At 40.4% G+C, this 27,000-nt stretch overlaps 1 protein-coding gene across 13 annotated transcripts in view; it reads left to right on the top strand.

The window, feature by feature from the left end:
• The window catches only part of osbpl8 (oxysterol binding protein-like 8), a 112,128-nt gene extending 85,260 nt beyond the window's left edge, over positions 1–26,868 (top strand). For 11 of the 13 annotated variants that reach the window (XM_055006403.1, XM_055006410.1, XM_023282858.3 and 8 more), the window contains 20 exons: positions 1,393–1,466; positions 2,654–2,734; positions 3,167–3,268; positions 4,009–4,212; positions 6,812–6,896; positions 9,068–9,233; positions 9,368–9,593; positions 10,243–10,427; positions 11,558–11,639; positions 11,746–11,844; positions 13,258–13,354; positions 13,490–13,588; positions 13,931–14,028; positions 15,036–15,125; positions 15,455–15,591; positions 15,836–16,021; positions 17,083–17,236; positions 19,300–19,402; positions 21,041–21,146; positions 21,228–26,868. In XM_055006403.1, the coding sequence (XP_054862378.1) occupies positions 1,393–1,466; positions 2,654–2,734; positions 3,167–3,268; positions 4,009–4,212; positions 6,812–6,896; positions 9,068–9,233; positions 9,368–9,593; positions 10,243–10,427; positions 11,558–11,639; positions 11,746–11,844; positions 13,258–13,354; positions 13,490–13,588; positions 13,931–14,028; positions 15,036–15,125; positions 15,455–15,591; positions 15,836–16,021; positions 17,083–17,236; positions 19,300–19,402; positions 21,041–21,146; positions 21,228–21,357 (2,504 nt within the window). In that variant the 3' untranslated portion in view covers positions 21,358–26,868. The remainder of the gene's footprint in view (positions 1–1,392; positions 1,467–2,653; positions 2,735–3,166; positions 3,269–4,008; positions 4,213–6,811; positions 6,897–9,067; positions 9,234–9,367; positions 9,594–10,242; positions 10,428–11,557; positions 11,640–11,745; positions 11,845–13,257; positions 13,355–13,489; positions 13,589–13,930; positions 14,029–15,035; positions 15,126–15,454; positions 15,592–15,835; positions 16,022–17,082; positions 17,237–19,299; positions 19,403–21,040; positions 21,147–21,227) is intronic. The other 2 variants (XM_023282862.3, XM_035954065.2) reach the window with 1 other exon arrangement.
• Positions 26,869–27,000: the final 132 nt, after the last annotated feature.

Here is a 27,000-nt window from a genome sequence, read left to right on the forward strand (position 1 = left end):
AAACACTGCAGATTTTGTGTAAATATGAGAAGTACTTTTGTTTGATAAAATGTGATACTTTTGGTGTTCACTGTCTGATTGATAGGGCTGCAATTAACTAACCTGATTAATCTTTCGCTTGTTTGTGTTTGAACATTTGTCAGAAAATTATGAAAAATGTTGATCGGTGTCTCCCAAAGCCCAAGACGGTGTCCTCATGTGTTTTGTTTTGTAAGCAACCCAATAATGCTTTCATAGAAGAGGGAAGAGGCCAGAAAATATTCACATTTCAGAAGCTGGAATCAGAGAGTTTTCACTCTTTTTTTTTTTTTCCTCATGTTACGATCCAGCCTCTACGGTTGACTGGATGCAACAAAATAACCAGATCTTAATGGTTCGGGTAAAGGAATTTTATTGCTCAGTGGCAAATTGAACAAAAAAAGTGATCATACAAAGAACTCAGGACTGGTGGGTGTTGCTAAATCAAAGAACAGAATGTAACGAAACGAAGGCACAGAACACAGAACTATTACGGAAATCCAGGGGATCAGAATCAGTTTAGTGTGAGCTAATACTGTGACTCAAATCCATTCTCAACTTTCAATAGAACTTAATTTAACCAGATACAACACTTGGTTGATGAATTTCTATTTTCTTTAAAGTGTATGAATGCAATAATTGTTAATTGCTTTGAAGCTGAAAGAATTGTATTATTATTATTGTTGATACTCTTATTTTAATTATTTTATCATGACAGTTATTGAAATAATTCCCATCAGTGTCTTAATATCAAACCAGCTGTTCTGAAACTAATTATTTTCTGCTTGCTTTTATCTGAAACAGAAAAGCATCAAATCTTCACATTAGATCCAGAGTATGATTGACATATTTGCTTGAAAGGGGACTCGATTTGGATAGTCATCAAAAAAACTGCAGATTAATTTTCTGTTGATGGACTAATTGAATAACAATATGTACAAAAATAATTAATGCATTTTTCTTGCGCCCATTATCATTTAATGCCAATGCTTTTTCATTTTTATGCAGGATTTAGAGTGGGTCTCCGTTTATTTTTATGCAGCTTGGCTTAAAACCTCCTCATGATGTGAGTGCCTGGTTAATATTTTGAAAATCACAGGATTAAAGAAATGAAAAGGTGTGCACTAATCCCCTTTTCCACCGCAGGACCAGTTTATACTGTCTCTTTGTGAAAGCCCCTGATTGACCCTGTGGACTCTGGTCAGTATTTGTGCTACTAAAACATTGGTTTTGGCAGGCACAAGGAGACGGGTCCACCTGAAACCACAGCAGCCCGGCTTTCACCTGGAATCAGACTGGTTTCCTGGTATGCAGGAAAAAAACACTGATGATGACCTGAGCTTTTTTCTTACGCAGTGAGTTTTTTTGTTCCAGGTTTCGAGAGGGGAAAGGAGGACCTCTTGCCTCTGCCTTTGAAAGAAGACTCACATTCCATATCTAAGAGCAAGGTAAGAAAAATCACTGCACTGAGCTGCTGAGCTGTGATGGCTGGGAAGGACTGATTGGGTGCTTCAGTTTGGGTGCTCTAATGAGACCAGAGAATTAGGGAATTGCTGCACATCTTCTTTCCTTTTCCCCCATTTTTCCTCAGGCACAAGATAGCCTACACTGAGATGAGTCACACATCGTGTACACTGTACAGCATCAAACATTTATAAGTCAAATTCTAACTCTGCGCTTCTTTCGTGTGAGCTCAGAGTGTGGGAGGCTCGTCTAGTTTATCTGTCGTGGTCCTCGTCAAATATGTTTGTCAGTGCGAACGTGGGTGTCTTAGTCTCCCTCTGAGTCACAGCAGAGATGCTCGCACCAGACAGAATCTTACTAAATTTTTGTTGTGATGTACAAGTCTGAAGACGTATGACAAGATGATCGTTTCAGAGATTCAAAACCTCCTCATCAGCATGACTTCCCAAAACTAAGACAAGATTTTAAAGAGTCTGTGGACTTAAGTTAATCTTTAGATTCTGCTATCAGAGACATCCATCATGAGCATGGACACATTTTCAGCAGGGAACCCCTACAGGTTTCTGAAGAGAAGAAAGATTTAGAAGGGAAGATTTTAGCCGACTATCACTTCCGTCCTTCTCCCACGCTGCCTGTGGCTATTAATTCCTTAAGTAACCCTGCTGGAGAATCCCCACGTACACCCTCATCTGCCCCTCCACCTTAAATCACTCAAGTTGACATGTGAAGGGATCTGGCACAGACACACCTGCCGTAGCATTTATACACCTCATTCCACTAACTGAACTATATTTGGGATACAAGGGAAGTAAATGAGCTTGCAAGGAAAAGACAATCACCTGGAGATGTTGTTTTCCAGTGATGTTACTGATAGCTGTTATGCAGAACTCCAGTGTAGCATCCTCATTTCAGTTGACACTGTTGATGGAATCATTTGTGGGAATAGATTTGTGATTAAAAGGACGCACTTTGTAGTCAGTATTGTATTTAATCATTGAGTGCAACAGTTAAACAAGCTAAAATTCCCACGGATATTTATGGTTAAATTGAACAAACATGTGGTTTAGGTGTTGTTTTTTCGAAGCTGAAAATGACTACATTTCAGAATGACACAGATACAGAAGTGAGGTGGATCAGTTCCACTAAACTTCTTCCTCTTGTGTGTTGACAGTCTGAAACAAAGCTGTACAATGGCTCAGACAAGGATGTGTCAGCGTCTGGAGGAAAGCTCACCAAGAAGGAGTCCCTCAAGGTAAGTAAGCTCAAAGCAGCTTAAGTCGTGTGTATCTAGACGCTAATTCTCAGGGTTTTAAAAATACTCTTTCATGGAGAGTGTTAAGTGTAGCCTAATCACTGATGCTTGTCAAGTAATATCATTTCACACTGTGTTCACACTGCAAGTATTTACACATAAAATACTGTATATTTGTTCTTTCCTGTGGTGCACTGGTGTCACAACAATCCAAAATATGCACGATACATGACATTTAAAGATGCAAATACAATCCAAAAGATACCTCAGTCCACAGTCAGATGGAACCAGATGTTAATTTAACAGACACTGAGGAGTGTGATTTCACGCTTATTTCCTGCCAAATGATATTCAGCGAGATGCCATATGGGGAAGGTGATAATTCATAGTTGTGTAAATGAATGTTTGTACAACTGTCTGTGCTCCTTTCAGGTGCAGAAAAAGAACTACAGGGAAGAGAAGAAGAGGGCAACCAAGGAGCTGCTCAGCACCATCACTGATCCTTCTGTCATCGTCATGGCCGACTGGCTAAAGGTGTGCACCCCACAGTCACTATTCCCTTTACCTGTACGCTACCATTCAAAAGTCACTTGGAGTCACTTAGAAATGTCCTTATTTTTAAAAGAAAAGCAGTTTTTTCCAATGAAGATAACATTAAATGAGTCAGAAATCCAGTCTAGACGTTGTTAATGTGGTAAATGACTATTCTAGCTGGAAACAGCTGATTTTTAATGGAATATCTCCATAGGGGTACAGAGGAACATTTCCAGCAACCATCACGCCTGTGTTCTAATGCTACATTGTGTTAGCTAATGGTGTTGAAAGGCTAATTGATGATTAGAAAACCCTTGTGCAGTTATGTTAGCACATGAATAAAAGTGTGAGTTTTCATGGAAAACATGAAATTGTCTGGGTGACCCCAAACTTTTGAACAGGAGTGTCTGTATTTGAATGCACCACTAATCCTTGATCTGTTAACAAATAAAAAAACTATGTTACAAAATTGTTTCATATTATTCTATTCTCCAACATTGCCACCTAAATAAAAAAATGACTTTCCAATAGAGAACACAGTAAAGTTCACATGCAAACATTTTCAGCTTTTGTGCTCATTTAATGCATATGTTTAAAGCTTTTGTTTACTAAAAGTAACAAACCAAATGCTTCAAATAAAGCCTCCAGTCTTGGTGCATTGCTTGTAGATCCTTGAGCAGAAAGTGATTTTGGTCAGGCTGTAGATTACGTGACATTTCTCTATCAACATATGTCTCCAGATCCGTGGCACTCTGAAGAGCTGGACCAAGCTGTGGTGTGTGCTGAAACCAGGCGTCCTGCTCATCTATAAAACCCACAAAAATGGACAGTGGGTGGGAACGGTGCTGCTCAATGCCTGTGAGCTGATCGAGAGACCCTCCAAGAAGGACGGCTTCTGTTTCAAGCTCTTTCACCCACTGGAACAGTCCATATGGGCTGTCAAGGTTAGAATGTGCCTTTTAAAGTACAGGTTCTCCAGCTTTGAGGGACTCTGTGGAAAGACCAAGGAGTGCTGAGTCAGTGTAATCTATTTTGGGAAAATCAGGCACAAGGAGAGATTCTTAAAGGCTGAGGAATGTTAGGGACTAATACCAAAATAAGTTACCTAGACACATTCCAGAAAGTCTTCCATTAAGGGGCCGTAGGCGCGGATTGTCAGCCACGCTTCCGTCAGTCTGCCCCAGGGCAGCTGTGGCTACAGATGTAGTTTACCACCACCGAGTGAGAGTGTGTGAGTGAATGAATAATGGATTCAATGTGAAGCGCTTTGAGTGCCTTGAAAAGCGCTATATAAATCTAATCCATTATTATTATTATTATTATTATTAATGGAAGTCACACACAAACCTGTGTCAATCTGGGTTTGTCCTATTAACAGGAGCCGATGTTTAGTTTGTTGCCTACAGCTGTTTGGTGGAGTCTTTCTTAGTTTATCAGACACCTGCAGCTTCAAAGGATTAAATACAACAACAGAATCTATATTAGCGCCCCCAAAGCGAGAAGGTTGTGCGCATTTACGTGACACATCAGCAGTAGCTTTGCGGACTTTTCAGGTCTTGCACAGAGAAGCAAAACAGCTAGAGCGTGCCCTGTGTAGCAAGAACAAATAGAAGTGTCATCCACTGAACAGAATACAAGTAATAAAGATTAATGAATTAAATGCTTGTAAAGGGTAAAGTGGAGAAAGCAAAAAGGATCAAGCTGTGAATGAAATTTGACTCAGATAATCAAAGGCACTGACTGATTATTTTTTAACAGTATTATTGGTAACATTAAAAAGCTATTTTGTGACTGCCAAAAAGACACTTAATTCATCTATTCAGTGCAAAGGTGCAGCTTTTTTTGCAATATCCGTCCGTCCGTCTGTCATCTATACACCGCTTAATCCTCATTAGGATCGCAGGGGAGCTGGAGTCTATCCCAGCTGACTTAGGGTGAAGACAGGGGACACCTGGACAGGTCACCAGTCTATCACAGGACTACACATAGAGACAAACAATCACACTCACATTCACACCTACAGACAATTTAGAATTACCAGTTAAACTCAGCATGTTTTTGGACTGTGGGAGGAAGCTGGAGTGGAAGGTGGAATAAGCAGTATTTCTTATCAGTCTAGACTCTACTAGAACCAGGATACATTATAGCCAGCTAACTGAGCAGAAGTGACATACCTCTCTATATGTAAGCACAGTGTTCACATTGGCAACTCCAATTCCTGCTACTGCAAGCTGCAAAAAAAAAAAAAAAAAGTCAGGTGTTCAGTATGGAGATTAACAGCACCAGTTGTAATAAGTGACTGAATTCCTGCAGAAAGAGATAAACTGGTGATTAAAATGTGCACCAAAGTGCTGCTGCACTTATCTCTGCAAAGGCTGAACCTTTTAACATTTAAAGAGCTGATCTAGATGAAGAGTTATTCCAGTTCTAGTTGGATCTAAAAAATAAATGAACGCTCTTTTAACCTGTTTTATGGCTTCTTTTCACATCTTCACTGCCTTGCTCTGACATTTTCAAAAATATAACCCTTACCTTTTTAAATTCTATTTTTAAATATAGAGAAATTCAGGCCAGCTGTTTCTAATGTTTCCAGCTCATTGGTTTCTAGTCATAGCTTCATATTTATCATACAGACGTGAAACTGGTAAAAATATTCTCATCTAATTCTTAGCAACAGAGCAAATAGATATATTCCCAATAAGGTAAACTATTCATTTATTCACACAACATTTTATACTGTCATGGAAAAACATGTTAGACCTCATATTCTGATTATTTCTCAGAACAGACTGATAAGTGCGGAGCCAGAGAGGAGATAATGCCTGTGCTTTGTCATGCAGATAGATGAATGTGAATGCAGTCCATTTTGCTTTCCAGCGATGAACAAAACAGATTGAATGCAAACAGATAATCATGGACAATGTGCTCTTCCATTAAAAACAAAATCCTTTGTCCTCTACAGTTAAATAATGAATCAGATGTGGATGGTAACTGTATAATTAAGAGCACATCTTGGTTTAGAAATTTTGCACGTCCAGCCAGTCATTTTCATATTTTCCATTTGTTCTCTGCTCTGTTCAGTCGTCCACTCCAGCTGTGATTTGGTATTCATCACTGACCTCCCATCTCAAGTGTTTTCGTGTTTGTTTATGCAATGAAAAAGCTTGAAACACAATTACCGGTCTGCGTTTTAGATTACAACATTCCTGCTCTCCTCATCGTCCTCTTCACTATTGGAAAAAGCACTTCTCCCTCTCTGCTTCTCTGCCCTTTGTCCCCTCTTGTTACTCATTTGCATAATTGCATAGTTTGGAGTGTAAATTTTGTCTGTTTGTGCACATAAATAATTACAATCTGAAGGAAGGAATACAAACACTGCAGGTGAAAATCAGCGGTCACAAAGGAGATCTTGAAAGCATCTCAAAGGAGAAGAGAGAACATTGAGAACCATTAAAGGAGCTGACACAAAATACCCACATCAGCCTTCAACACTGTGATTGTTTTTAACATGGGCTTCCTCTGTTTGTCTCTTATTGTCATCAGGGACCTAAAGGAGAAGCGGTGGGCTCCATCACGCAGCCGTTACCCAGCAGCCACCTCATCTTCCGTGCTGCCTCTGAGTCTGATGGTAAGAGACAGGCTGTCATTCACAGCTGTATCTCTGACTCCTGTCACTAGCTGACTTATAACCCTATGAATATGAAGAAATGTAGAGGAGGTACTAACATGAATCTTAGTTTTTCATACTAAAACTGAGAGAGTGAGCTAATTTCTCACCACTGACTCATACTTCAGTACTTTAACCACAATGTGTGTTTGTGGCAGTTGGACACATATCACCAAACAGCATTAGTGGTCTCATTCTGTTTTTTACTCCATAAAAAAGGTTTTTTTACCTTAGTTTTGTAGTTACACACTGTTATTTGTTTGTCAACTCACACCTCATCTCTGCTTGAGTAAATATCACATTTCTAAGTAACCCCAAACTTTTGAACGGTAGTGTATGTATTGGACATCCAGTGTGATTTGGACAGAGGAGACAACACAATAGAAACATAAGAAAACATAAATGCGAAACAATTAGTAAAATAAGAAAAGCACTCAGAGAGTACAGTACTCTGCCAAGGTTGCTCAGTCGGTGTATGATTTCTGACAGATAAAACCTTTTTTTTAAAAAAAGATTGTAGTAGGATCGCAATCATGTGATCATCAGCAGACAGCTGACTTATTGTTCACTTGTTGTCATGGTTACAGTGATGCCATGCCGCTATCTTACAATGACACAGAAATCTTTAACAATTTCATGGATCCAGACTATAAGCCGCATCACTGCCAAAATATAATCAGTTGGTCCTTGTGTCATTTCTGACCTTCCCTGAAAATCTCATCCAAATCCGGTAATCCATTTTTGAGTAATGTAGCTAACAGACACTAAGGCTCCAGCTCCTTGGCGGAGTAATAAAGTTACTTGAAGTAACTACAAGGACACTGAGAGAGTGCCAAGACCAATGCCCAAGCTCTCATTTTAGGACAAAATTATCCATATCTGCACCAAAATTTAATGGGTTCTTCCCGTGCTCATGCTTCACATCATCCCCAAGATTCATGAAATTCTTATCAGAAGAAACAGATGACACTGGAACCGTACATCCATTCTGGCAAGAAATAATTCCCTAAATCTCAGTGGACAGTTGCAGTGACAAATACAAAGCAGTTTTGTTCTTACAAACAGTGCATGTTAAAAGCAGTTGACAGTGACAGTTGTGACAGTATTTCTCTTTCACTCTTATATATTTATTTTTTCCTCATCCAAAAAAATCTAATCTGGAAGCTGTGATATGGTCCGAACTACTAGTTTTGTGATGCTCCTAACTGTATAAGGGCGTATGTGGGTGTGTATGTAGGTTTCACTTTATGTCTGTGTGATGGTGAAACAAAACAAGACAAGCAAGAACGAGCCTTGAAATGGGGGTTCAAATGGAAAGCTATTTTCTGAAATTGCTGTCTGCTTTTTGGCAACAGACACATTGTAAAATCCTCTTCATAGACGTTTTTATGTGCTGCCTCAATGAACACGAGAATTGTAGCCACAGCCCACAGTGTCTCTCTCTGTGGTGCTGAAACATCCAGCCCAGCCTCTCCCTCATCTCTCTTCATGGTGCTGAAACATCCAGCCCAGCCTCTCCCTTGTCTCTCTCCATGGTGCTGAAACATCCAGCCCAGCCTCTCCCTCGTCTCTCTCCATGGTGCTGAAACATCCAGCCCAGCCTCTCCCTCGTCTCTCTCCATGGTGCTGAAACATCCAGCCCAGCCTCTCCCTCGTCTCTCTCCATGGTGCTGAAACATCCAGCCCAGCCTCTCCCTCGTCTCTCTCCATGGTGCTGAAACATCCAGCCCAGCCTCTCCCTTGTCTCTCTCCATGGTGCTGGAGCAGCCAAGCAGAAATCAAATCAAATGTGTTCAGTGGGTTTCCTATTTCCAACCAACTGTGGAATAGTTACTCTGTACTATTTTATAGTGTCTAAATGTGTGAAATATTTTTCATCATATTTCCCTGAAAGCTACCCAGAAAAAGATTTGGTCAAACAAGACTTTCTTATGTACTAAACCTTTTCTGTTGTTGTTTTAATGGCATAAACAACGTAACTGTTCATATATTATGATAAAAAGTGTTAGAATGAAAAAGATTTTTAAAGTGCAGCACCTTCTGGAGTTATTTCTGAAGTAAGGTGGGATGCGATTCTCAGAAGTGTGCAGTTTTCTACAGTTTGCTGATCAGTTTACGTCTCTCTTTTTCAGGCCGATGCTGGATGGATGCCTTAGAGCTGGCCCTGAAGTGCTCCAGTCTGCTGAAGAGAACCATGATCCGCGAGGGGAAAGAGGACATGAGCACAGTTACCAGCGGTGGAGAACACTCCATTAATTTCTACAGCCTCCTCCGAGCTCACAACATGCATGGTTTCCAGTAAGTAGAGACATTAAACCTGCACTCTAAATTATTTCCCCTCAAAGGCCTCTACCACTACCTGCCTTTTTCGAATGTTACACAGTTTCTTGTTTTAAACATCTTACTAACCATTCCGCCCCCTTCGACTTCAGGTTCAATGACAGTGACCATTTAAAAGACCCGGATCTGTACTCGGACAAGTCAGACCGGGAAGGAGAGCAGGACCATGAGGAGTCAGACCCAGAAGGCCTGGAGAAGAGCGAGGAGAGCGACAGCGACACATCAGAGCGCCAAGATGACTCGTACATCGACCTGGACCCCAACGAACATCTGCGGGAAACCCCATACCTGGAACAGTCCCACGAGGAGTTGGGAGAGGTAAGGAACAAAGAGTTTGCTCCAAGTTTTCTTTAGTTGCTTTGATCTGGGGTATTCTTATCTATAAGAAATGAGATATGATTGTCGGATTAGGACATGGTCTCTTAGGATTTCTCGAGACCATTTTCATCTGTAGCTGAAATTCTAATATCATCTAAAGGCTTGTTTTTATTAAAGTTTTTTGCATAATGAGGAGAAATTAGCATGTTCCTGTGCTGGGGCAATTGACGCTGTAGCATGGACAGGCTTTGATCACGGTTTGTGTGGGTTGGAGTGTGTGAGTGTCTGCAAGGGATGGTGATAGGACGACAAGTGTGAAAGCGCTAACATCCATTTCCATACTGATGAAGTTTGACAGCTCACTAATTAAACACCTACTGAAGCTAGGAAAAAATGAAATGAAAACACCGGTTGCACAAACAACAACAAACTTTTTAAGCCTGTGGACACTCATGGTAGAATATGAACATTTCTGAGATACTGTGTTGATGTGTGTGCATGGAAGTAAGTGTAGTTTTGGATTTTAAAAGTTAAAAAAAGGAGGCGAGTACATTTTACTTTATAGGGAGAAGAATTTGCCTGCTGTATTATAATAAATTCCATGCAGCAAAGTAAAAAGCTTCACTTCTCTGCTGTTTTATGTCTCCAGGCTGGTGAGGCTGCCCAGACAGAAACCGTATCAGAGGAGAATAAATCTCTGATCTGGACCTTGCTGAAGCAGGTCCGACCTGGCATGGATCTGTCCAAGGTTGTACTGCCCACTTTCATCCTGGAGCCAAGATCCTTCCTGGATAAACTCTCCGACTACTACTACCATGCAGACTTCCTGTCAGAGTAAGATTTTCCCATTTTCTGCTTGTCTCACAGAGCTTTCTGTTATTTAAAATGACAATGTATAACCCCTCCTTGCTGTCAGGAAGACCAGATCACTTTCAGTTTTCTCCAGAGCCTCCCAGTTTCTTAAAAGAAAACATGCCTTTCAAACTCAGTTGCAGGTTTTGGGATTTACAGGGTTAAAATTTATTGCACTTTAAAGGGATAGTTTGACAACTAGACAATTAAACGACTCTCTTTCTGGCCAATAGTTAAATGAGAATCAATACAAATTGCATCCTATCCAGCAGGCATTTGGCTTAGTTTTACATCGATGGTAAGTGATGAAACAACTAGCCTGGCTCACTCAATGTAAAATTTCATCAGTTTGTTTGGCATGTACACAAGCAAAAATGGGGAAAGAAACAAGTCGGGTTTTCAGGGGGCACTATTTGGTGGATCTGTTCCTTGGCAGGACACAGTGGTTCTCTGGAGGTTTATGCTCATCATGAGGTTTCCAGGCAACCGGCTCAAACAGAGCCTGGCTAGTTTCCCCTCTTATCCATTGTTGATACTAAACTAAGCTTATCATCTCCTGGTCCTGCTGGCCCTGTCCCCATATTTAGTGTAAATACATGAGTGATAACATGCTTCTTATCTATCTATATCCCGACAAGAAAGCAATTAAGGTTTGGTTCCCAAATCTCAAATAGTCCTTTGTTTTTTTTTTTTTACTTTCCTATTCAAGATTCTGCTTTGCTCCATGTTGGCATAGAAATCCTCAAAACTGGAAAAAGAGTTTGCAAAACACTAAATCCAGGAAATATTTAGCAGCTATTTGAAGTGGTCCTTTTTCAGCAGTAAAGTATTTTTACAGGTTCCCCTTTAGTTATTTACTCTTTAAACTTATCTTCATTTACTTATGCTAATCTCCCAGTGATTCCTGCTTTTTACATTGGACAGTCAGTTAATCTGATTAGGTGATAGAATATGGCATGGGGATGCAAAATAGTTTCCTGTGTACAAGTTCTCTGTATCCTTTACTGCAGGTTGAAAACTAGAGAACAGCCAGGAGAGAAAATCAAGATAACTTTGTAATAGCAGAAGTTGTAGCCATTGAGTTAAGTAGGATGTTTGGTTTTCATTCTCAGAGCTGCAATTGAAGAGAATGCCTACAACCGGATGAAGAAAGTGGTCAAGTGGTACATATCTGGATTTTACAAAAAGCCAAAGGTCAGTGCAAACCACTCAGTGGTGATGAGCTACTTAAAGTGTTCACGTTTTCCCTTTACAGCAGATTATAGTAAAATCCTGTTTTCTGCTGGTTTTTGATCTGCAGGGGTTGAAGAAGCCTTACAACCCCATTATTGGAGAGACGTTCCGCTGCATGTGGCTCCATCAGAAGACCAACAGCAAGACGTTCTACATCGCAGAACAGGTAACAACGCTAAAATCAGCAGCAGTCTGATAGTTGACAACCTTGTTCCATCTTTATCAGATAACTGCCATAAAACCACATTACATATTGTTGTTGTAAATCAATTACATACATTGATCAGCCACATTAAAACCACTGACAGGTAAAAATGAATGAACTAGATTGTCATACAGAGACTGAAGATTATTTAGCATCCAGTTTCTGATTAGTAAAACTGTCATTCTATTTGTAAAAATGCAAAAAATGAAGATTTCACGTTTTTTTGTTAGTTTTTTTGCATCTGGACCACATTAGACCAGGTCCAGATCAAAAACAGTAATCTGGAATAGATTGTTGTGCAAAGACTAAAGACTCAATAAAACACAGTTTTTGATTTGTATGAACACTATTTTCTGTGTTAAAATGCAAAAACATGGAGATTTTAATGCTTTTTTTTTTTGTTTTTTGTATCTGGACCACTTTAGACCAGGTCCAGATCAAAATCCTCTCTGCTTAAATGGGTTAAATCTGGAATAGATCACATTTTTGTTCCAACACAGTTTTTACTGGTACAAGTACCTGATCCATAGAGACCCTATCCAGGAACCCAGTGGACCGAAGGGATCCGCTGACAATGTCCAGGTGCCAGACATTAACAGGACACCCACAGAGGTCCCATGTTTATGTAGCAATGATCTCAGCTGTTTTGGCAGCAGGTGTAGGTGGTTTTAATGTTGTGGCTGATTGGTGTTTTATCGCCGTTTTTGACTGATTTAGCAACACCCAGAACCACTGGATTTTCCTAGAGTATCAACATCTCAAACCAGGTGACCAAAATGATTGTGTATGCAAGGATTAATCCAGATATAACCATTACTCCACACTAGCTCTGTAAAATATGTACAGTGCGTCTTGTTTTCTTATTCTGTGCTGTGTCTGTTTCCACACAGGTCTGCTACAGTTTGTGTCCCATGTGCACACAGACACACAACACATACAGACTGCAGTAGACCTGTTTGGAAACAGACACAAAGAGCAGAACAGACATAGTGGAGAAGGCGAAGCCGAGGAGAATCACAAAAGAGAACAGACTCTCACACTGAGCCGAAGTGAAACAAGGGGAAGCAGCTCAACACTCGACTGCACTTTCACTTTTACACTGCAGTGTGAGGTCATTTTCAGTGTGTTTTTAAATGCAGGGAGGGTTTCACATGCATGAACAGGCATCAGCATGAATCAACATGCACATGTTGCTGAACCAATTGTCAAAACATGGAGCAGATCAACCTGGATTACAACACAAGGGAATGTGGCTTTATTCATGGCATTGCTCCACTATATCTTTACATAGCAGATAGCTGTTTGCTGGTATATCAATGCTATGTTTCTGTTCAAAATCTCACATATCACACATTTAATTTGTTCATTCTTCAGGTATCCCATCATCCTCCAGTGTCAGCCTTCTATGTCAGCAACAGGAAGGACGGGTTCTGTCTCAGCGGCAGCATCCTGGCCAAGTCCAAGTTCTATGGTACAAACACACAAAGCCTTTAATTCCAATAAAATCTCTGCCAGTGTTTATTCAGCCGTTGCTTTATTATTGCTTTGCTGTTGGAGCTTCTCTGTCCTCTGATTACGGATGAATATCCACACTCTTTACGTCTAGGAAACTCGCTGTCGGCCATTTTAGACGGGGAGGCTCGGCTCACTTTTCTCAACCGAGGGGAGGACTATGTGATGAACATGCCCTACGCTCACTGTAAAGGTTAGAGCACCTCCCGTGAAACTACACACCCCTGATCACACCACAATCATGCTGCTACGGTGCTATGAACTCTGTAGAATGTGTAAACTGTTGCAGCATCACAGTTCACTCTGATCTCCTCTTTAAATGTTACCAGAGAGCTCGTAGAAAACAGCAGATGAATGCAGACATATGTAACTAATACAGCTCATCCAAGGTTTGCATTCCAGCAGTGCATGTTGGACATTCAAAGCACATTTCCTGTTAATAGCTGTCAGAGTTATGTTGCTTTGCATAGAACAAGAGTTGCATTGGGGTTCCCCATTAATTAAATTGTCATACTTTTTTTTTTTTTTTTTTTAGGAATCCTGTATGGAACCATGACCCTGGAGCTGGGTGGTCAGATCACCATTGCGTGTGAGAAAACGGGCTACAGTGCTCAGCTGGAGTTCAAACTGAAGGTATAACTGGGTTTTCTAGTTTAGAACAACAGTAAGTATGTAAGAGTAGCAGATATTTTTAGTCTTCGGGGGGTATAGTAAGACCTTTAGCCCTAATCTAATAAGGATAGAGAATTTTTTAAACACCTTAGAGATGTAATACCTCTAGTGTTTCTCACGTATCTTTTCTGAATGTCTCACTTCCCCGTGCCATCAACATCTCCACCGTTCCATTGCTTTACCTTCCCTGAAAAACATCCTGTTCCCCAACCATCATCCACACCATCATCTGCACTCATGAACTAGCGACAGGTACATATGAGAAAAAAATCAATACAGACCATTATAAGATACTAATTAGGATATGTTTGATCCATAAGTAGTGTGAAATAATGTTTAAATAATTCAAAAAATACATAAATGCAGTTATTTTGTCATGTTTTGCCCTCTAGTGGTGTATCCTTATAATGCATGTGAGCTAGAAGAGAAGATTATTTAATGCTATGTACAACAAAATTATTTTAAATGAGTGTTGATGGCAGTGGTTTCTAGTTCACTTTAATTTGTTGTTCAATTGGTGTAAAACTTTTAAAAATATAGGCTGCATTGAAAGTTGGCACCTTTACTGAAATACTCCTTTTCTTCTGCTTTATGTCCTGTTTATTTTGTTTTCAGATATGTACTCTCAGTAACACAATCTGATGTTAAGCCTCAAGAGCTGAGACACAGCAAAGCCTTTGTTTTAACATACTACAGACACAAACATGCAGATAAAATGAAACTCAATGAGTCACAGAGTTTTTTTTCCCTTTGTCAGTAAATTGTGTGTGCATATATCTCTCCCTCCCTTCTCTTGCTTAACCACCATCTATACCTCCCTTTGTTTTCCTCTTTCTCTCCTCCTCCTTTTCCGCTGCTGTCTTTTCAATTCCTACTTTTTATTGCCTTTCCTTTTCCTCACCATTTTGCTACTCTCTGCCTCCCCTTCCTTTGCTGCCCCCTCCTCCCTGCTCCTCTCTTTCCTCCAGCCTTTCCTGGGCAGCAGTGACAGTGTCAATCAGGTTTCTGGAAAGATCAAGCTGGGAAAAGAGGTGTTAGCGACGCTAGAAGGACACTGGGTAAGACGCATTCTCCACACATTTATCCAGTCGCTGTTTGTTACATAATAACCACTGACCATTAGTTCTTTTAAATATAATCAATTTTTGTCCAAGAGTAAAAAAGAAATGGTGATGTTAATACTGTTTAGCTTCTTCTAACTAAAATATAAGCCACAGTCAAGACAGAAAAATTAGACAATGACTGTCTGCTTAACAGAAGCTTGGAAATGATACCAAACTAGTCTTAGCCTCCTCCCTGCAGAACCAAATAGCTACTTACTACAGATAATGGCTTCACTCTGCTTTCATGAGCAAAGTAGAACACGCTTTTGAATTTCCTCCTACAGGACAGCGAGATCTTCATCAACGACAAAAAGACGGGAACGATGGACACTTTCTGGAACCCCACTCCGGATCTGAGGCAGAGCCGGCTGACCCGCTGCACTGTCCCTCCAGAGGAGCAGGGGGAGTACGAGTCAGAAAGGTGCGCTTCATTTTCACATTTATCAAAATATCAGCTCATCCTTTAACAGAGAAAAGTATCACATTATCTGAAAATGTTTTTACTTACCACATTACAAAAAATAGAGACACTGTCTTCTTTCTATCATGCATGAACTGTTGTCATTTTACTCCCTTGTAATGTACTTTTACTGCTTTTACAGTTTTTAGTCCACCCATGCAGTATTCCGTATGTGAATGCCCTTTGTTCCCTCCCAACCCACCAGACTGTGGCAGCATGTGACACGGGCCATCAACAACAAGGACCAAACCGAAGCCACCAATGAGAAGTTCATCCTGGAGGAAGCTCAGAGGAAGTCTGCCCGCGAGCGGAAAGCCAAGTGCGAGGAGTGGATCCCCGCCCTGTTCGAGCAGGACTCTGTCACCGGAGAGTGGCATTACAGATATGCCGAGTGAGTGACTCCTCTGCTAACTGTGAGCTAGTGTGATTCTAAATCAGATTAGAAGTACAGTGAAGGGCTAAAATAATGCTGCCACTTCACCTCCATTGCATTAAACAAACATAAGCAGATAAAATTGGTTCAGCAGTTGAGCAAATCAAACTCTGATGATGAAAAATGAATCCATACAGCTATACTGCAGCGTACTGCTTATTAACTCATTCAGAGGTGCTTACAGTGCTACTACATGTAGGGTGGGACTAACACTGGATGTATAAGGCTGGTGCTGATTAGTGCTTGAAAGGTTAATCATGAAAATATTTTCCTTAAATTTACTTCCTGAACAATACCAAGATGAGGGGGTTGTTGTGTTTGGCTGTAGCTGCCCATGGATTTCTGTATTATGGGTGGTTTTATATACATAAAAGTTTAAAGCTTCTCCCATGTGTTACTGCATCGTCTTGACTGGATTATCCAGTGTAGCAGGGTGTCATCTAGTGGTGACTCACTGTAACTGCAGAGCTGATGTCCAGGCTGCTATGATAACAGGGTTATTTGTCTGCCATTCAGTGTGTTAGACAAGACATCCACCCAAAGAGGAAAAGTGTGAATAAAGAGATCATTTTCACTCATGAATAATGTATGCCAGTACTGTTTTTCATAATAGAAGAAAGGATTTTGATGACATCTCATTCTTTGTTTATTATTTTTATAGTTATTTTTTTGATGTTTTTGCTTTTATAATGTATAGGATAGTGGATAGAGAGACAGGAAACGTGGGTAGAATAGTGGGGAATGACATGCAGTATGTGGCCATGGGCTGGATTTGAACTCATGACCGCTCCATGGGGTCTATAGCTGTAAATGGGTCGCCCACTCAGCCAGCTGAGCTAGCTGGGTGTCCCCATTTTCTTCATTTTCTAATGAAACCTACTCTAATTCACGTTTTCTGTTCTTTTTATGTAATCTTCATTTATATGCTTGTTTGTGTCCTTCATTTTAACCGTTTTCCCCATACTCCATCCACGTCTGCCTCCTTATTTCTCCTCATCTTTTCGTTCGTCTCTCTCCAGCACGAGGCCGTGGGATCCACTCAATGACTTGATCCAGTTTGAAAAAGACGGATGCATCCAGACCAAGGTCCGACACCGCACCCCTATGGTACGTTCTGGCAGTCTTATTAGTCTGAGTAACCAGGGGCCGCGGAGGGACAATTGCAAGTGCCAGGTAGGTTGTCCCGACAACCGCCATTCAAAAAAAAAGCATCCCGCCGTCTCAGCCATCTTCCACGCAGCACCCAATGCATCGTCTCCATTGTCGCTTCTTCTGTTTGTGTCGTCATCGCTGTGCCGCCACCGCCGTCATCGCCTCCGCTCCTTTTGTGTCTTTTATTTTTCGCTCTTGTCCCTGCAACTTCTACTCTACCTTTCTTGTTCTGGCACTGGCTGCTCCCTCTCTATAGGAGGGAAGGTCATGTCAAACTGCATGCTGTAGTAAACGGATAACAAGATTTTTTTCTTTTCTTGCTTTGTGGAGAGAAAAGAGATTATTCAGCTTAAAGGGGAACAGACTTCTTTTGTCTTACACGGTGAAAAAAATAATGAAAACAAGTCAGGTTACAAAGTGCAGAAAAACATTTCCACATGAACTTACCCTTCACTGCTGGTGATAAAGTGCCTCAAATTCCAGCAACATTTCCTGTTATTTATTTTAGAGGGAGAATCTTTTGCTGCAAATTGTCATCAAAATGTTCAAATATTAACCTGAGTTTGAGCTTTGTTCAGTTGCTCTTCATTTTAAATGGGCTTCAATCAACATTTACTATAAAAGCTCTGAATCTGCAGCTCCTTTCAGCTCTGTGGAACATTTTAGTGTCATTAAGCTCATTGTTTTGATTTCTCAGCCCACAGATTTACTGTTGCAGGTCAGCAGGCAGCTCTGTTCAATGAGTACATTCTTAAAAACCCACTGTACACTATCAGTCCAGTGGTAAATGGCAGACTGACAAAGCTGCAAACCTGCTGGTGAACGTGATGGATTATTTAGCAAATACAGAGTCACATATTTATCTTAGGGGTTGGTCGAGACCAAAAAAAGAGAAGAAATGATAAGAAGAAAAAAGTATTTTAAGGTGCAGAAAGACTCTTATTTCCCATCCCAAGTCCAAAAGAGAGAAGAGCTTCATTATCACATCAGCACTGCCATCAATACATGGTTGCTTCAGAGCAGCCGCTATGCCGTCCTCACCCATCCTCACCTCTGAGGATGGGTGAGGGTGATATTTGTTTCTTTCCATGTTATGTTGGCTAATGGTCTCTTAACTTAGACTTTTACTGACATGCTGCTTTTAGTTAATTCTGTGTTGAGATTGTAAAGGCTGCTGTGGTGCAGTCAGTCTAACGTTTGCGTGCGTGCGTGCGTGCGTGCGTGCGTGCGTGCGTGCGTGCGTGCGTGCGTGCGTGCGTGCGTGCGTGCGTGTGTGTGTGTGCGTGCGTGCGTACGTGTGTGTGTGTTTTCAAAGTAGCCGCCTGCCAAGTGCCAAAGCCAAGGAATCATGTCTTTGGTGAATAAATCAGTCACCGTCAGTACTTTTACGCATTATTTTACCTTTTGCCAATTGCTGTGCACCAACATCAGACTGACGTGATTTGCTGCTCTGCACACGGAATTAACGTTTTAAAAATCTGGTGCAGTAAAGCAAATTACAGCTCTTGTCTTTGGAAACTCTTCATGCTATCATGAAACGATGCTTAGTTAATTACAATCTGTCTTTACGGGTTAATTTCTTAAAGAATCATGAAGAGTGTGTTTATGCTGTTTAACATTTTGACTTTCAGGTCTTTATCAGGCAAACCTCGAAATGTGTTTGTGCTGCCAGCTCTAAATCAACCTTAAAACCTGGTTTACCAGATAAGATTATCTGCCTGAAAAATTGTGTTAAAAAGCTATAATCCAGTCACTTCAGTGCCTTTGAACTAAATACTGTTAATGTGCCAGCTCTTGGCAGGTTTGGTTAGTTTTGGATGCTGTTTGTGTGTTACTGATTAGTGATTTACTGATGTACCAGCATGCCTCGCACAGCCGTCATCATCTCGCCAATGCCGACGAGCATGTTTGTGTGTTGAATCATAGATGTTTTTTCTTTTTTTTAATATTTCTCAGTCTTGAATGCTAAGATTTTTTGGTACATATTTTTTTAATTTGGTTGTAGCTGGTGTGTATGGCCTGGTTGTTTGACTTGTTTATCCTTGTGTGTTTGTGTGTGCTGACGTGCATGCATGTGTAAACAGGTAACGGTGCCAAAGAGGAAACACAAGAGCGACAAGCCCAAGAGCCCAGAGAGCGGCTGCTCTTCACCCGAACCCGACCGCCAAGACTCATCTGGCAGCGAACGTGAGCTACGCACTTTAACACTCACATGCAAATACACAGAAGATAGCATGACTAAACCTGGCTGTAAAACATTTAGTTAGTTAGTTAGTTAGTTAGTCCGAATATTCGGACCTCAAAATTAATATTCGGATACCACCGTCACGACCAAATACTCAGATATTCGGATATTTGGGTCCAGCCTTAAAAATTACCTTCAAAATCAATAATAGTTCATTAGGTTAAATGTACACTGTGAATCTTTAGCAATACAGATCTGCATTACACCCTGTTTCATTCTTTTTATTTTCTGGTGCAATCTTCCTCCTGGTATTCCTCAAAATATTTGTCCTGGTGTTAAAAACAGTCAGAAACTGTTTTTCTAATGTTTTATTTTTTATTTTGAAAGCCTAGAACAGGGGTGTCAAACTCATCTTATTTCAGAGCCCACATAGGGACAAGACCAGTAAAATTACAGCATAGTATCCTATAAATAACCACACCTCAAAATTTTTCCCTTTATTTTAGTACAAAAAAGAATTCTGAAAATGTTCTCATTTAATTACCTGTCTTTTTACAGAACAACCTGATATTTCTGAAGAAAAATAAGTGAAATTTTAACAATACTATGCCTCAGTTTATCATTTGTGTATTACAATGTACACATCACAGTGTCCACAAAGGCACAAAACATTTAGTTGTATTTTTCTGGAACTGAAAAATATAGTGTTTTACAACTTGTCAAGATCTAGGAATCATTTTAAATTTACATTCATTTCCAAATCGGTGTAGTAATACTGACCACAACACCAAACAAACTAAAGTAGGAATTATTAAGGAAGACGGTTAAATTTTCCCTCTGCCTTGTAAATGTATAAAATTTATACATAAAAAATGCATAGAAGTTGTTGCAGTACATCAACGATAGGGTTCAACTAATCCAAACTCTGTTGTACTTTTAAATATTTTCACAGTAAGTATTGATTTTCAACTCTGTGATTTTTAAACTTTGCAATGTCATCCTGTGGGCCGGATTAGACCCTCAGGCGGGCCGGTTGTGGCCCGCAGGCCTTATGTTTGACACCCCTGTCCTAGAGGGTCACTAACAACCTTTGGAGGTAACCTCGGATGTTAAATACAAGTAATAGCAGATCATGTTTGTTTTTCTTTTTGTTGTTTTGTTCCCAGCTTGACCTTATTATGGTGGTAACTGCAAACACTATAATGAAAAATTTCCTTTTGTATCACAGTAGCACGATTGTGCAGCACTTGTGTAACAGGTTTAGAGCAGAGCTTACTTCTGGATATTGGAGGCTCTGCAAATGAAGATGGGACCAAGGCTATTTATAATGTGGAATTCAGTTTTGTACCAGTTTTGTACCATTGATTTGAAAGCAGAACCCGAGCATGAGACTGATGAAGCTAGCCCAAACAATAGTTCAGCCCTGGAGGAATTAGAATCACATTTAGTTCAACTTCCCTGATGTCGCTGCTAACACACACAAATGGTTTTACTAATATATTCTGAAAAGGTTACAAGCAACATGGTTTTAATACACGGCCTAATCTGCCTTACATAAGCGCTGGGTCACTCACACATTTAAAGGTTTAATTTAATTTGGTGAAAAATGTAGCAATGCTGTCTGATGTTCTTTGTTGCAGGACACAAAAGCAAACACAACAGTCGGCTGAGGAAAAAAGGAGCAGACCTCAGTGAACTTCAAAGTGCCATTGAATCTATAAAGCAGACGCAGGAGGACATTAACAGGTGAGAAGTGTGTCAGTGGCACTGCATCATGACAGTGACGCTACAGCTGTTAGCGCTTACAGATGATGTGTGTGTTCGTAGGAGCATCAGTGTGCTGCGGAGTCGTGCAGCAGGCCGGGTGGAGGGCAGCTCGTTCCTTCAGCAGCGCGACTACGTCATCATCGTTTTCCTCATCCTCCTTCAGGTCCTGATCAACTATATCTTCAAGTAGCAGCCATAACCAGAGAGAGAGTGACGCCCTCACACACACACACACACACACACACACACACACAGACAGACACACTCCCTGAACATTAGGCGTCACGATGGAGGACTTGAACACGTGAACCACAATAAGTGACTATAGCAGTCCCCTCCAACTGTCTTCTTCTCTGTCTTTATTAAACCCAGTTACAGAAGAGCTGAAGCTTCCATGCGGAAAGAGACTTTTTAAAAACTGTTATTTATTTTGAACCAGTCCATTCCAAATCTCTGAGGAGATCCACAGATTTCAAAGCGGAGGGGGGCAGCGGTAAGGAGGAGTCGTTGGAGGTGAGATTTTGATGTGATGAAGTCTCAACTGCCACTCCGGAGCTCACTGATTTGCCTTGATGTGAGAGGCAAAGACAGCAGCCATTTTCTAGCTGTTGTTCGTGTTTTTTTTTGTTTTGTTTTGTTTTATTTTCTGATGGAGTGAAACTACTCTGTTGATTCACATTTCACCTCAACTCACAGGGAACTTTTTAACAGGAAATAAGGACCATAACTCAGATTGTAACACAGATAAAGTACACCTTTAATTTTAACGTGGTTTTTTTATTAATCCTTTTCTTTCTTTGCTTGGCGTGTCCTTTGTGAATAGCGGTGTGCTCGGACAAAAACAGATGATAAGGGAGAGAAAAACAAAGTGGTCCATTGTGTGACTTTTATTTTTTTATTATCAGATACTTTGATATAGGCTGGGAAATCCACACGTGGGAATAGACAATGAAGGCAAACAACACATTGTCAGAAGGAATAGAAGCTATAATTTCTCTTGTATAATAAAAACTCCACCTTTTGCATACAAAGTCAGTGTTTTAAAAAAAAAAAAGTCAGATGTTTGACACAATGTCATTGTATACTGTAGGTAGCATGTACAGACAGGAGTGTGGTTAGGACATTAGCCCTATGTACAGTATTTTGCTTTCAGGCACAAATGCACTGGAAATGTCCGATGTTTGTGTTGTTTATACAGTCATTATTTTTATCACTTCAGCTGGATGCTCTTATCAACAGAGGACTGAAATAAGTGGATTTTTCATGAACTCCAGTGAGCACTGCCCTAGGATTCAGGTAGAAGGAGTGGGTCTGTTTTTAAGCAAGAGTTCAGAGAAAGAAGTGGGGTTTAGACATTTCAAAACATGGATGCTGCAAAGCAGAGTGATGCTCTTTGTAAACCTTATTTAGCATGAATGGAGTAATATAGGGAGTAAGTTTGGTTGCTTTACTGTTGAGAGTTAAATGAGAAGTTCTGCCAGCTGTCCTGGTACTGTCCAAGGGAACAGAATTCACCGACCTTCATCACTAAAGGTCACTTATTAAAACGTCCTGGTCGATCTGCACAAAAACCAAAGTGTAAAAGCCACATATTTTAATTTGCTTTGGGATTATGTGAGCAGCTGTTTCTGGTCACTGTGAGGTTGCCATATAACCAGTGAACACTTAAAGAAGTTCCTAAGAATTATTGAATAACTAAAAATCCCTAAACTGTATATAAGATGGCCATAGCACTGGTGGCATCACCCACTGGTTTGTGGACTACTGTTCTGAATCTTGAGGTTAGAATTTTTGATGCCTCTGTTTGGTATTTTAAAACTAAACATCCGTCCATCTTACTCTAAATGGAAACATAATTTACAAAAAGTACATCATGCTGTGTTAAAGAGAGACCATGAACCCAATACAGATTTAACCCTGTAAAACCCACTGTTGCAAAAATATAACATCAGCTTTATTGTTTTTATTTATTTTATATGTTTATGCTCATTTTTTTCTATATTTCTGTTTACAGGTTTATGCTGATTATACATAAATAAATTTCTACCAATATTTTTACGTAATTTAACAAGAAACGTGCAAATTATAAATAAATAAATAAAAAGAGCAAATTATAAAATTCATATATATATATATATATATAGATGTAAATAAAAAGAAATAAAACTGATGTTGTATTTTTGCAACAGCGGGTTTTAGAAGGTTAAACACTTCAGCGTTGGCTCTACTTTTCAACCCCAGATGCTACGTCCATCTTTCATATACAGTAAAGTCACAGCTCTTCTTTTTGGTTTTGTACAGATTAGACAAGATCTAACATGTTGATTAGTGAGGTCTGGAGGTAGTTGGTTGTTGCTACCTCTGAGCCTTTATGCTAAGCTAAGGTAATCAACTCTTGCTTCATACTTACTGTACAGAGTAGGTGGCATAAATCTTATAATCTAAGTGAATTCCTCAAAATATACTGGAACTAATACTTTAAAATTGACAGTAGAAGAATGCAGAAAGAGAAGGTTCAGCTGATCTAGCTGGCTCCGAATATAAAAACAGACTTCAGGAAACATATTGGTAGAGAAAACTGTTAAAACTCCTGACTGCTGTGCAATGAAACAAGTCGAATTCAGAGCATCAGTCATCTCTTCCAGTGCTTTTGAGCCTCAGATGTTAACCAGGAAAACTAGAATAGACACTTTAGTAAACTACTAGTAAGAGGAGGACATAGACTCCTAGACTTTTTCTAACTGTCTCCATAGTGTACCATTCCAAATGTACCAGCCAAACTCAGTGTGTAGAGTAGGAGCCGGTCCCTGTTCACTGTGTAAATATCCAATGGGGTAACAGTTTCTTGCGATTAGCGCATGGCGTGTCAACACCAAGGTTTGCAATGCAGACACTCGCTCTGTGCACAAACCACTCTTTCCAACCTTGTGTGTCTTTCTGTCCACTGCTCTGTAGATACACATGAACATGGGGGGGGTAAAAAGAAACTAATTAGCTGGACACACAATTAGATTAGCATCAAAATGTATCCAAATGGCCTCAAGATGTTGCAGAAGTTCGGAAATGTTGTTAGCATGCATTGTGGGTGCAATCTGCTGCCTTCGTTTCTGGGAATGCTTTGTAAATTGTCAGAAATAATACATTAAATAACAGAGGCCACAACTACACAAACCACTGAGGTAATACTATGAAAACTTAGACTCAAATTTTGTCATTTTAAAGCGGGATTGTGCTTTTCCAAAGATGAAGATTTCAACTGGCAGAGAAGGGTGGAATGGGAAATCAAAGGTTGCACACCTCACAAATCTCAACAACATAGTGTGTAAAACTGAGATCAAGACAAATTACGTATGTTTGTAGCGACTTCAACACAGGTCCAGCTTTAGGAATACTTTGCTAAACAAACATCGGCAAAGTAAATACTGTAAATATTTACAGGGCTACAAGGACTGGGTAGGATACTGAGAAGATACACTACTGTTCAAAGGTTTGGGCTCACTTAGAAATGTCCATATTTTTGAAAGAAAAGCATTTTTTTCCAATGAAGATAACATTAAATGAATGAGAAATCCAGTCTAGACCTTGTTATTGTGGTAAATGACTATTCTAGCTGGAAACGGCAGATTTTTAATGGAATATCTACTAGGACCCGATCGATACGGATTTTTTGAGGCCGATGCTGATTCCGATATTTGGCAGGAAAAAATACAGATAAGCGATTAATCGGCCAATTAATTTAATTTAGGAGTGCAGAGGCCCATTTCCAACAAACTTCACTCCTGTCTTCTAATGCTACATTGTGTTAGCTAATGGTGTTGAAAGGCCAACTGATGATTAGAAAACCCTTGTGTAATTATGTTAGCATGTGAATAAAAGTGTGAGTTTTCATGGAAAACATGAAATTGTCTGGATGACCCCAAACTTTTGAACCGTAGTGTAGTTTGGAAACCAGATTTGTTTTCAACCCAGTATGAAGGCAGCATATTGAACCCATACCTGAACTTTCTAACAGTCTGTCAGGGGTTTCTCCTGAGGTGCAACTAAGTAAAAATGATGCAATGAATTTAGGCCATTTATATCTACGTGTAGATTCTGAATCATCCAGGTCATGGTAATCCTCAGTGCTACAGTAGAAAGCAGCTGGACTTCTTTTTGGTTCCTCAAGATGTTTCATCTCTCATCTGTGATGCTTCTTTTGTTCGAAGTGGCTGGTGGCAGCACTTATCAGCTAGTTACAATGCAGTTTTGAGGTCCTTCCTCTGGCAGTTTCACCTCTAGTAACATCTTGAGTCAACCCTTTCAAAGCGGTTTCACAACTATTCACCCCCCTGAGTCATGAGATTTGTGTGACATTGAGGATCTGGGACCTCCCTGCCAGTCATTTAGAACTGATGAAGCCTCTTGGACGAGAATTGAAACATCTTACAGAACCATAATTAGAAGCCTAATTTCCTTCTACTGAAGCACTTAGAATAGGCCGTTCCTAAAAGTCCAAACCACTTTCGGACTGTATCTGAACATTAATTTTGTATATCTCTTCGCCTGTCATGATGTTAGCCTTGTCGACGTTTACATATCCGATTGCCTCCGCCGTCAGCAGACTGTTACACGATGAAAACATTTGTAACGCCAACACAGGTATAAAGAAGGACTGGTAGCATTGGCGGGAGCCAGCTGTACCCCCGTAAGTTACCCGGCTGGCCCGTGTGTATCTGTACGTGTGTTTTCGTGCATCCTCATTGCCTCAATTGCTCATCTTAAATAGAGAATCCAGATGTTCGAATGTGGAGAAATAAGAATATACCAGTGCCTTCTAGAGTCGGACTGGGGAGGGGTAGAGAAGGGGTTTAGCGGAGGTGAAAGGAGGCCAGCAGTGATGTGGGGGTGCTGGGTGTGGAGCTTACAGACATAGCCAGAGTCCAGGTCTTAAGGTGGACTCCTAAAGGAGGGGTGATGATGTGGTGGGAGGCGGGCGGGGGAGGACTGTGGGACTCTGGCTGCAGCTGTAGTCTGTAGCGTTTTAGAGTGGACGTGCCATACGAAGCCTTAGAAAACGAGTCTGACTCCAACTCCACAGGCCGCCACCACACCCAGCTCCTGCCTCCCGCTCCTGAAGCGTCGCCATAGTAACGCACCCGTAGGTTTCCGGATGCTGATTCCTGCCACAAGAGAAAGAGAGCGGGGGGGAGAGAGAGAGAGAGACCTCTCCTCTCCATCGTCGTCCTCTCTCGTTCTCTCACACACCAAATTCAGAGGGAAACAAACGTCTCTGCTCTCTGTTGTTGCTGTGTCTGTAAAATAACATTTTATTTATTCCTCTTTTTCTATGTGGTTTTATGTTCATTTTTTTTCTCCTGCTCGTAGCTTTAGATCACTGTTCTCCTTTCTTGTTCGTTTTTTTTTCAGAAATGATTTTAAATCCAGTCAGTTTTCTTCCACTCCTTGACATCACACACAAGTGACTGTCTTCAACTTGTACACACTGTCAATGTTAACCCCCCTCTTCAGTCCCTCCTCCACACACACACACACACACACACACACACACACACACACACACACACACACACACACACACACACACCCTTTTTCATATAAGAGTACCTGAATATATTTACTGTATCTCCATGGCAACTATAACTTCCTGGAAGTTTATGGTCACATGTAACTTAACACAGAATAAAAACAAATGACATACTCAGGTCTTTTGTCTGTATTTTATGTCGGGTTTATCATTGATTCTCTATTTACTGATGTTATATGATAAAGCTCATTACTGTTTAGATGGACATTACAGTTATATGTGCAGCTTTGCAACTGCACAGAAGTGTGC

This window comes from Amphiprion ocellaris, chromosome 21, assembly GCF_022539595.1.
Source record: "Amphiprion ocellaris isolate individual 3 ecotype Okinawa chromosome 21, ASM2253959v1, whole genome shotgun sequence".
Lineage (NCBI taxonomy): Eukaryota > Metazoa > Chordata > Actinopteri > Pomacentridae > Amphiprion > Amphiprion ocellaris.